This window comes from Ciona intestinalis, chromosome 8 (genome assembly GCF_000224145.3).
Source record: "Ciona intestinalis chromosome 8, KH, whole genome shotgun sequence".
Classification (NCBI taxonomy): Eukaryota; Metazoa; Chordata; class Ascidiacea; order Phlebobranchia; family Cionidae; genus Ciona; species Ciona intestinalis.
In genome coordinates, this window is record NC_020173.2 from 2,287,070 (window position 1) to 2,298,156 (window position 11,087).

The 11,087-nt window shown below is 35.2% G+C and overlaps 3 protein-coding genes across 4 annotated transcripts in view; all 3 read left to right on the forward strand.

The window, feature by feature from the left end:
* Positions 1–34: 34 nt before the first annotated feature.
* Positions 35–666, forward strand: LOC100176346 (UPF0728 protein-like). The gene has a single exon (XM_002121208.4). The coding sequence runs from the start codon at positions 124–126 to the stop codon at positions 400–402; it is 279 nt and encodes a 92-aa protein (XP_002121244.1). The 5' UTR covers positions 35–123; the 3' UTR covers positions 403–666.
* LOC100184185 (coiled-coil domain-containing protein 78-like) overlaps positions 667–11,087 on the forward strand; it is a 13,959-nt gene continuing 3,538 nt past the window's right edge. Inside the window, exons 1-20 of one of the 2 annotated variants that reach the window (XR_001974857.1) lie at positions 667–820; positions 1,122–1,243; positions 1,640–1,759; positions 2,133–2,264; positions 2,399–2,506; positions 2,754–2,851; positions 3,163–3,359; positions 3,593–3,770; positions 4,169–4,303; positions 4,551–4,682; positions 4,911–4,997; positions 5,288–5,467; positions 5,754–5,996; positions 6,159–6,332; positions 6,652–6,777; positions 7,098–7,184; positions 7,678–7,793; positions 8,072–8,332; positions 8,660–8,857; positions 9,064–9,474. Coding sequence is in view for 1 of the 2 variants with exons in the window: in XM_018813022.1 (XP_018668567.1) it covers positions 705–820; positions 1,122–1,243; positions 1,640–1,759; positions 2,133–2,264; positions 2,399–2,506; positions 2,754–2,851; positions 3,163–3,359; positions 3,593–3,770; positions 4,169–4,303; positions 4,551–4,682; positions 4,911–4,997; positions 5,288–5,467; positions 5,754–5,996; positions 6,159–6,332; positions 6,652–6,777; positions 7,098–7,184; positions 7,678–7,793; positions 8,072–8,332; positions 8,660–8,857; positions 9,064–9,193 (2,940 nt within the window). In the remaining variant the exon portion in view is untranslated. Of the gene's footprint in view, positions 821–1,121; positions 1,244–1,639; positions 1,760–2,132; positions 2,265–2,398; positions 2,507–2,753; positions 2,852–3,162; positions 3,360–3,592; positions 3,771–4,168; positions 4,304–4,550; positions 4,683–4,910; positions 4,998–5,287; positions 5,468–5,753; positions 5,997–6,158; positions 6,333–6,651; positions 6,778–7,097; positions 7,185–7,677; positions 7,794–8,071; positions 8,333–8,659; positions 8,858–9,063; positions 9,556–11,087 lie in introns of those variants that run through there. The other variant, XM_018813022.1, reaches the window with a different exon arrangement.
* The window catches only part of LOC100178671 (39S ribosomal protein L55, mitochondrial-like), a 2,515-nt gene continuing 1,717 nt past the window's right edge, over positions 10,290–11,087 (forward strand). The window contains exons 1-3 of the mRNA XM_009860977.3: positions 10,290–10,447; positions 10,515–10,632; positions 10,980–11,048. Coding sequence (XP_009859279.1) covers positions 10,338–10,447; positions 10,515–10,632; positions 10,980–11,048 — 297 coding nt within the window. The 5' untranslated portion in view covers positions 10,290–10,337. The remainder of the gene's footprint in view (positions 10,448–10,514; positions 10,633–10,979; positions 11,049–11,087) is intronic.

The window sequence follows — 11,087 nt, forward strand, 5'->3', positions numbered from 1 at the left end:
CATCCGCTAGATGGAATTGCTCGCTTTGTGTTGCCTCGGTGATCGTTTGATACAAAATTTATGAAAACAAACCTAATAATAGATGCGGTTTGACAGTTAAAACCAGATAAATTTGCCCGGAAAATGCCAAAAAATTCTAAAGTTATACTTGAGTACGGCCCGTACGAAGCATGCGGTGTCGTAAAGCATCGAACATCTCGATTAGAGGGTTTGGAAACAGTGTTAACGTCCGAAGGACATTCGGTCGCGCTATCCGAGATTGAAGACTGGAATTTGGTTCGATTGAAAGTGAACGGCGAAATTGTATTCACATGTAACATATGCGAACTAGATTACGGAGGTGATGGTAAATTGGACGAACTGTGCAGCCAGGCTTCGAAGCAAGTTTTGAGCGCTTATTAGTTGGAGAAAAATATTTAAAAGCTATGTCAATTGTTGTAAACTTTGATATTTTTACTGTATATTTTACACTGTACATCCTTTGCATTACCATGCTGAAAATATGCATATTTTGATGCTGTTATGACCAAACGGTTTCAACACAGCATTAATACAAATTGTTAATGTGTTTGAGTTTTACATATTGTTAAAAGCATATGCCACTGCTCTAGTGTTTTATTTCATTGCACTTATATAATCTGCACTAAAAATTGCAAAAACCTACAGGTTATTTTGAGCTGTGTAAGTAATTATTATAGCACAGCATGAATATAGATATAGTTGGTAGAATAAGACCTCCCTTGCCTGGAGATGTTGGTATCAGTCTACAAGTAACTGAAGGAAAAAGAGTGCATGCCCAACAAGGGGGAAATTCACACAGGTTTGTATTTAAAATGTTAGTGGACATAGCGGACACAGTGAATATTGTGGACGTAGCGGACATAGTGGGAATAGAAGACAAGTACTAATTAAAGGGACCGAAAGTGTACTGCAATCACTAAAATAAGCAATGAGTCTATTGTTTAAAGATTGGGACTCAGTAACTGCAATTTAAAGGTTTTTTTCACCTATAGTTCTAACCTGTTATTACAACAGAAGAGATAAAACAAAGTCTTGTTTATGTATGCATAAAAACATCAGTTTAAAATTCTTTGCTTCATCCATCGTTATTGCTTTCTCAGCTTTCATCTGCTGTACCAGCCTGATGCAACCAACCAGGAATTATTTTCAAAGACCGTCCAACCTTTACTTGATTTGTTTATAGCAGGATTCAACACATGTGTTCTTGTATATGGAGAAAGTGGTATGTAACTACATATGCGGTTCTATCTTTTCTGTATTGTAATAGAATTGGCATGTTAGCGTGTATAACTCTTGTTAAAAAGCAAAACAAACTGTTTAAATGGCCCAGTGTCAAGTTTCTTCATTAAAAACCATGCCATTGTTGTCAACATGTGAAAGCGATCGTTTTAATTTTATTTGTAATTCCAAAATTACCAAGGTTTTAGATTCAATCACAAGTAACGTTGTGCTAATGCTGTGTGCAGTTCTGAAACAGAAAACTGCCGCAACACCACCACAACGAAGTCAATTAAATGTTGAACGGGAGCTAGTCGATCGTTAACTAGACAATGTACATTATCTAGTACGTGCAGAAAGTGGTAACATCAACCACCCCAACACCACTTTCTTGTTATAGGCAGTGGCAAGTCATTCACATCCGTTGGTGAACAAGCTGGTGTACAACCTGGCATAATACCTCAAGCTATCAGCTATGCTACATTGAATGTACAGCAGCAGAACTCACAGAAACCACCAGGTTGAATTTAACTGTTGATAAATATACTGAGCAAAATTCAGCTAGATATAAACTATGAAAGTATCTGGAAGTGATTTTAAAACTATCGCAAGGGAATCTACTGTTTTTATTATTTCAAACATTTAACTTAAGTCTTAACCCCTGCGTATTTACTTGGTTGCAGGGGAAAAATAAATATAAGTTTGCCTGATGTTTCGCATTGGACATTTTTGCCCCATTTTTTTTGCGGGAATCAGTATTGTTTATGCCTGGCAAAAAGTAACATGATCGTTGGAGTAAAATATCGTAAAAATTTATAAAAAAAAAATTATGTAAGCGGACTGTTTTCATTCTTCATATTATCTGTTGCTGTTGGTAATTATTTTTGTTGCAGAAAACTCGTTTGTATCCGATGGTCAGCAGACATCACCACGTGTAGAAGATAGAGGAAGATTGCTGATGTATCATTATGAAATATACAATGAGATTATTAAGGATTTAATGGCAGCAAGAGGCTCCTTGTCAGGTAGTGTATATGGTCTACTTAATGCTTCTTAGGTATCATACACATACATTGTGTAGCCAATTGTCTTAACTTTATAATCAATATACTATAGGCCTATGCAGGATATAACAAAACTGATCTATGTTATTTTAAAGGTCGTCTGGGTGCTGGGCCAATGGAACTTCAGTATTCTCCAGAACGTGGAATGTACGTCAAGAATCTGCAGTATGATATATGTAGGAATCCAACAGAAGCAATCGCAGGCATGTACTACCTTAGTGCTTGGTCCCACGGCAAAGTGCTTGACTTGCCTGCCTGTAGCTAAAAGTTATAGGTTCAGTTCATGGCACAAACACAATCACCAAAAAAGTTACGTATGTGGTAACTCATAAGAAGGGATGAGGTTTATGAAACAGAACACCTGTGTTATAATGGCTGTTACCCATTCAAATAATTCTTTACTAAAACATAATGCAACTAAACATGTTTAATTATGAATTATATCAACAGCTTTCTGGCAAGCATGGGTATCAAGGAACACAGCAGCTTCTGATTTTGGTTCTTCTGCTATTTTTGCAACTCATATATTTCAACTTGAACTTTACATGGTATGTAGGTATGATGATGAAACAGTAAAAAACGGGCATCAAATTTATCCTTGATGCAAATCACACTTTTTTACATTGCAATTAATCCAAATAATGAAAATGTAAAATAACTATTTTTATTCTTACAAAAGCAGAATGTCATGGTATTTTTCTGCTTGGGTGAGGTCCTACAGCATGTCATACTATTGGAAGTAGCATTTACACCAATGTTGGCCCATTACCCTAACACCTAAAAAATGCAGAACAAAATTGATTAAAATGAACGTTTGATTTTGAATGACAAAGTTTAAAAAAAGAGTATGTTTCTTCAGATGACGGATGAGAATCCTCTTCCTAATCGATCCACATTCACGGTGATCCGCCTCCCTGGAGCAGAGAAGCTTGCAGAGGATTTGAACCGCACAAGAGTAAGAGAAGGACCTACTCTGTCAAAATCAATTGTGGCTTTCAATAAATTAACAGCAGATCTTGCAAGACAGCAAGAACCTGAGAGAGTTGTAAACTACAGGTAACTTGTGTTTTATATTTTTTAAATTTGAATAAGAAAAAAAAACTATGTTGTAAGCCAAGACCAAATACCTTTTCTAATTTTCATTTGCTTTTTTATCATTTAAATATCATACAACTGTTTTTAAAAGGTTGCATTATATTTTAGTTGCAAATTGCAATTTATAATACAGTTATTTCCCACATACCACCTTTCTTTAAAGCCTAATTGGTAAAAATCTGTCATTTTTGCAGCGACTCCAAGTTAACAAGCCTACTGAGTGATATACTGGGTGGAAACTGCAAGACAAGAGTCATATGTTGCTTGCCTTCAAGCAGCACGAGAGTCGAAGTTATGTCAGCAGTACTTGCTGGATGTGGTCTCCTCAGTCAAGTCAAAAATTATCCCATCATTAATGATTGCTTAGCACAGGTGTGTTATTGTTGCAACAACTTAGAAGTAGCTCACAAAATAAAAAGGAATATTCAGATCATAGGATTGAAAAATAGGTATTAAATTTAGCGATTCTTGAACTTTAAAAGAATAATCAAATTACAAAACAAACAAATTTTTGAAATTAATTAGTATATAAAAAAAACTTGAAATTCCCCATTCAATCAATTTAATCATAAACAGTTTTCACATAAATTTCAGCAGATATTAGAAAATGTAGTCCAGTTATTCTCCTGGCAATTTATATTAGGAATAGCCCCGACCCAGTGGTCCTTTATTGATTATTTAAACTGAACGACTCATAATTGTCAGTCATACATAAAAAAACGACTGTCGTTATACCACCACAAGAGGATAAATGAGTTCCATTCATTCAGAATTTGGTGACTCAATATCGCACCCGTGTGACGAATAGTTTAGAGTTGGGAGGAATGGATGCGGGAGCAGCAGGAGCGGGATTGATGACAAGACCTGATCTTCAAGATCAACTTCTGAAGATAACAAGTGATAATGTAAGATAAGAAGATATGTAACGTTTTCTCTGACTGAAATATAAACAATATAAATTTATATTGTTTATATTTGATTGCTTATCTCCGATCCAACTTTGTTCAACAACATTCACTAACAGTATTAAACTTTTGGGTGTTGGGGTAATGGGCAACTCTGGCCTGAATCTCAGGTCCTATGACATGTCACTCTACATATCTCATTTATGTGTGATAGAATTACCAAACTAGTTTTTACTCCACTTTGCAGACCCAGCTTCGTGAAAGAAATGACAGATTGTTTCAAAGACTGGAACAAACACAAGAAAAAATGGCTGATATTGCGAAATCTAAATCAGAACTTTCATCTAAGCTTGTTGCTAGTGAAGAAGAAAAACTAAAAGTATGTGAACGTAATATATTGACCTTTCTGAATAAGACCCTCTTGAATCTTATTTTGAAACCCTTTAGAATCCTATTTTTATGGAATACGAGATTTTATTTGAAAAGAAATCAATGATGCCATTTAAGATAAAATATAAATCTGTTACATAATACAATTCATTGGTTGCGCACTACCTGATCCCAATATGTTGTTCATTAGAGTCTATACATGTAATTTTATTGGTAGGTTTCTAAAGGATTGGTTGAACTGCAACTTGAAAACAACAGGTTAACTGAGGAATATGAATCTGAAAATTTTGAGCTCAAGAACAAAGTACGTAATAAAATAATCCGCCCATAATTAAACTCGTAACACTGTTTTCTTAACTTGTGTTGAATCTTATATTTAGTGTTTCCTTTAGCATATTGAAAGACATGTTTTCATCTAATTGGTTCCACATTAAAAACACTTTCATTATACAAAGTTTAGTTAATATATATGTTTAACATTTATTTGAACAAACTATATGCTCCTAAATTGTGGGTTTCAAAGCCATATACTATTTTCATATCGCTTCTCAGTCTCTGTCTCTTCTCAGTCTCTGTCTTAACTTCTGTTCCCAGCTTCTGGCACTTGAGAATCAGCTTGTAGAATTCGAACTTGAAAAGAACAAGTTTGCACGAAGTCATGATCTTTCTGCGGAACACACACGCTCGCTTGAGGAAAACCGGAAACAACTTGCTGAGGAGTTCATTGCACTCAAGAAGAAGGCAATGGCACAAGAAAAAGAGTTGAATGAACAGGTGGATTGGATGTTACAATGTATTTATAAGTTTATAACTAAATTTTGAGCTTTGCTGAGGTAATGGGCAAAGTCTGGCCTAGGTCCAAGTCCGTTAACAAATAGCTTGCTTTAATAGAACATAATATAGTGAGGTGGGGGAAGATGGGACACTTTTTCATTCTATATTCTTGTCCCATTTGGTATTAAACAACGAACAAAGTGTCTGAATTTACATTCATGATAAAAAATATCGAAGATAACTGGCACCTTCATATTAAATTAAAAGTGGTATTGAATTTGTTCAGGTGCATAAAAACGATGAAATGCGAGCTGAATTGGGAAGACTCATTGAAACAGAAGCTGCTCTTCTTCAGCTCAAAGATAACGCAGAGAGAAGACGAGAGGCGCATGAAGAAGCAACCAAGGAGCTAGAGAGAGCAAAGGCTGTTCTTAGACAAGTTAATTTCAGCATCCCACCAAACACGGAAAGTCTGGAAGCATTAAGGGCAAGAAGGGCTGCTCTACAGCGAGAAGCACTCGATAAATCGGTAATTTAACTTTTAAAAGTGAAACCGCAACTAATGTAGGCGTTTCTCTGCATCAAATATAAAAGACTTGAAAATGCTAGTATAAAAACAAAATTGACATGCATTAAACGGTTTTGAAAATGTTTAAATAGTATTTGGTTACCAATTTTATTTCTTTTACAGTTACTAGATGGTAGTCCACGAGGTGGTAAGAACGAAGTTTTATCTCGTATGCGACAAACCTACGATGAACAAACTCGTAAACTTGAAGATAGACTTACTGAACTTAAAACACAGCTGGCAGTCGCATATTCAGGAATACAGGAAGCTAATAAGAAATGTGCAGAACAAACAACAGTGAGTTTTTGGCATTGTGTAAAGATACCTGGCGACTCTTAAACTGAAACTCCAACTGTATTTAAACAATATTTTAGTGACTTATCACACAACCAAACAAGGAACATATTCAGGAACAGAAGTTATATTAAACCAATTTTTGTACTATGATATATTAAAAAAACATGATTGCTCCTTTAGTCTACTCTAGGCAAAATATTTATCTCAGAGAATACAATTCCTTGGCTTGATTTTTGTCAGTCATATTTTTAAGCACATAAACTAATTTTTGATGTCGGAACTGCATAAAAATATGATATTTAATAATCCCCACCAACAGGGCATGTTGGCAGCAAAGGAGATGCAGGAGAGAGCTACAGATGAAAATAATCGACTTCAACTTGAAATTAAAGAAACAAATGAAGACTACAGGAAAAGACTGTGGAAATACGTTCAAGACATTGCAGTATGTTTTGTTTAATCTGTAATTACCTTACACCCACTGGCTAAGAAAAACTAGTAAATATAAGGCGCAACTATGATGCAACCAACGGTTGTTTTATTTCGCTTTGTGTTGATTTCTATAATGCGTTGTTACGCAATAATACAGATACCGTCAACCAGGAAGGAGCGCCTCCCCCCCTGCTTTTTCGGGAATCGACGCTAGTGCCCACCGATATATATATATATAAAACTTATAGTTATTGCATCATACTTGTCAAATGTGATGTTATTGTTTGTAATCATCTTGAAACCATGATTTAATATTATACAATATTTTTAAAGGATTTTGTTGACAATGGGCCACCAGATGCTAGTAGGAAGCCATCTTCTAATCAACAGATGCAGAAATATGTTGAAGGAATGATGAAGGTAATCTATATATTGAAGTTTCCACTCTCCGCTTGTTTTTATGAGTGACAGATGGATTTAGTTAAAATTAACCACCAACGAAATCATGAAGTTGGTCTTTTTAATCACTTTTACTAAAATATAAATATTATGGAGCATAAATTTGTTACACAATGGCTTCAACAGCATTTTTTATACATACAGTAGGGTAGGGGAAGACGGGACACCTTTTACCTCTATTTTCTTGCCCCGTTTAGTAGTAAACAAAGAACATTCAAGAAATTATAAAACTGTATCCTCAGGACTCCCATTAACCGTTAGGTTAGTAATTGTTTGAAACACGATCGGGATATTTAGATATTATGTGTTAAAGGTGTCCCATCTTCCCCCACTGTACTATATTATTAGAATCCTAATTAAAGCAAAACATGGTACAGAATACATCAAATTTAAGAACCATTGGTTAACATTGTATAAGCTAAACCATGTTAATTTAGCTGTTTGTTCCTTGCAGGATATGAAGTCAGCATTTAGATCACGTGAAGAACAACTTAGCAATGCAGCGAGAAATTATAAAAAACAATCAAAGCGTGTTGCACTACGGCATGAAAAACTACTGATTCACTACAGGTTAGTCTGTTTTGTGATAATGCAGTGTCAGAGTTGGGGGCTAATTTTTCTGCAAATTCAGTGCAAACCTTTTTTTTCTCAAATTCATAAGCCTTTTTTGGAGTAAAACTTTTGAAGGCAGATTTAAGCCTAACCAGAATTTTTAAGATAACCTGCATTACCTAGCTTTTAAAGTGAATTTGATGTTTATCCAAAAAAACATGTTGACCCATTTGTATAAGCTGCTTGCTGTTTATTCCAACCACGTTTGTAACTTTGTAATGATTTTTTCATTCAAGGGTTCTACAAAATCAACTGGACATGCTTCAGTCTTCCATGTTGTCATCAGAAGATGATCATGGGAAGTTGCCTCCCATCCATAATCTTCCTCAGATGGATCTGGGTCCGGATCCCTCAGAGCTTGTGATCTCAGAGAATGAACTGATGTCCGAAAACACGCTCGAGATGAACAAACTAAGAGCACTGCTAGCAAAATCAAGAGCGGAAGTCAAGACCGTAAAAGGGGAACTAGAGAGACAAAGAAAACTTGACAAGACCATGTAAGTTGTTTTGAATAACATACAAGTATACTCTTATAATGTTGCAGGTATGTACACCAATAAAGCCCTTTTAAAACATTGTAAAAACTTAGCGTCAATTTCTTTGATGAGGGACAGGGTTTGCAAGCCTACACTGAAAATTATGCATTTTCCAATTGTAAAAACAAATTAACGTTATACTTTTACAACTCCTAAAATATCATAATATCGACAGCTCAAAAACCACATGTATAAAAATTTAAGTGTCTTGTGACGAATCCAGCTCAATAATTAAGAAATTTTGGATTATACTTAATAGTAATACCAAGTACTTGGATTTATTTTTAGTTCCCCACTCCGCGGGCTGGGGCAGACAAGTTATCAACCAGCTACTAATCGTGATGTGAACAATGCTTCAATGAGAATGCGTGATCTTCATCTTACTGCTCAACATGAACGAGAGCGTGCCGATCTACTCACAAGAGCTTCTGTTGCTGAACAACAGGTCAAAGAGCAACAGGAATATATCGACACACATTTGACAAGGTATGTTAAACACTAATAAAATTTGAATTAAATAACAGTCCCGACTGTTGAATTAGAGATGTATAATTCATTTTTATGGGTTGAGAGTTTTCAAGATGTTTTTAAGATTGGATTATTAAAATATATATGTATCTTAAAATTGACATTTGAAGGATCTGAAATACAAAACTGTTTACTTAATTTTCAATGTTTTGTCTTCACTTCAGGTACAAGCAAGAGATTGTAAGACTTCGACGAGTAATCTCCGAGAATGGGATCCGACTTAATGATGATGGATTTAACCCGGATCAAAGTCCAAGGAGGAAATATGTGAGACCTTCGCCTTATGGGTTCTAAAGTACTGTTTGTGTGAAGAATGCCAAAAAGCAGATTTCATTTCGTTTTATAAACAACTGCAGTAACTTTTGTACAACTTCCAATTTTACTGACTCCTTACTTACTAGAGTAGTTTGTAGCCACATCCTATTTTTTACGTTCAGCAATTTGCAGTTTTTGCATTTCGAGATTGTGTCTATTGCAATTGCAAATCAAATATTTCTAACAATTCGCACTTAAGTTTTTTACCTATAAACTTCACACAGTTTGAAATCGTTCACTTCTTTATATCGTGCATTAGCGTTCTTATTCTGCAATTACCTTGTTTGTAAAATATCGCAATGTAAAGCAAAGGAACTAATAAAGTTCATCCTAACAAAGAATTTGTTGTACTAGAGGACAAACAACAAGAAATTCTTTAAAATTACCAAACAATGTAACAGAACAAACCAGCTGATAGTGTTACAAGGAAGAAGGACCATTAATGGTCCTACAGGGTTCAGAGACTACCAACGAATTATCTCAAATAATTTGTATACAAATGGAGCCTATAAAGATGCTCAAATGCGATCGACCATCAAATTACTGTGAAAATATCGCATGAAATGTAGTAAAGTACAATGCAGTCGTTTGGCAATAGGAGATTAACAGATTGTAAGTTTTGTTGTCAATCAAATTTTCCCACTTACCCACTCAACGAAAACTCTTCGGTGTGTTGACTTTTCAGATACCATAGTTACTCCATATATGTCACAAAAACTCTTTCGGGTGGCTGTTATTCCCAAAGTTTGTATAAACTATAGACGTTGACCTTTTCTTCTATGTCCCTTCGCCGCAAAAAAGCACGTGTCTACTGACGTCACTGTTCGCGCCTTTGACAGTGTGGCCAAAGCGTGGCCTTGAAAGCTAAAATTTCTATTTTTGTCAGCGTTTCGGCAAGGAAAATTTAAATGGCTTTGTAGATACATTTTTACTACTGCATTATTTACCCATTCGTTTAAAAAACACACTCAAGACTTTCAAAATAGCCTAAAAGTTTTAGGATTTTTTGGGGGGCGGTTCGCATTCACCGAAGCTACTTTAGGGAAAGTCCCAACAGTGACTTTCATATAAATTATTCGAAATTATAAAATACAAGATTGTTTATTGGTAATTAGAAGGAGAAATGTCGTTATGTTCGTTTACATGTGGCGCACTAAGATTTAGTACCGTTTACTGCCGACACGTTTCTAGTTCAAGCCTTATTCTGGAACCAATTAGGCGTAATTCAACAAGGTACATTACATAAGTTTTTTGTTCTAGGACAATTGTTGTTTTATTAATTTACTTATATACCCTGCAGGTGCAGCATATCGAAGCAATCTCGGTGTACCTACCCACGAATGTACAAAACGACGGTTGCTCTAGCGGATGGATCTACGATTACTGTTCGATTAAATCAACCAAGAAAAATAATAAAAGTAATATCAATATTAGTCGTATAATGTTGAAATCATGTTCACTATAACCTGAACATCAAAACGTTGAGGTTCCATAATGTTAACTGCAGCTTTATATCAATTTTAACACAGTTGTTAAATGGGAACTTGTAAGCAGACATAAGGTGTATCATACAAAATAGTAAAAATACCAAAATTAGAAGTTATAACGACTGCTGTTGTCCCTTCACAGGAGGACAAACAAGTTACATTCATTCGGTAATAGATGGTCTAAAATAGTGAAAATCCCCTAGTTATAATGACTGGTGTTGTTCCTACACGGAGGATAAACAAGTTACATTCATTCAGTAATAGATCCTCTACTTTAGTTACCGATGGATGTCCTGCAGCTAACTGACTCTGAAAGAAGAGCCATATGGTTGGGCAGAAGAAAGAAGGTGGTTACACTGGATGAAAGCCATATAGAAGATAATTTT

Excerpts from the sequence above, each read along its gene's own strand:
- LOC100176346 (XM_002121208.4), top strand. The coding sequence starts at position 124 with ATGCCAAAAAATTCTAAAGTTATACTTGAGTACGGCCCGTACGAAGCA.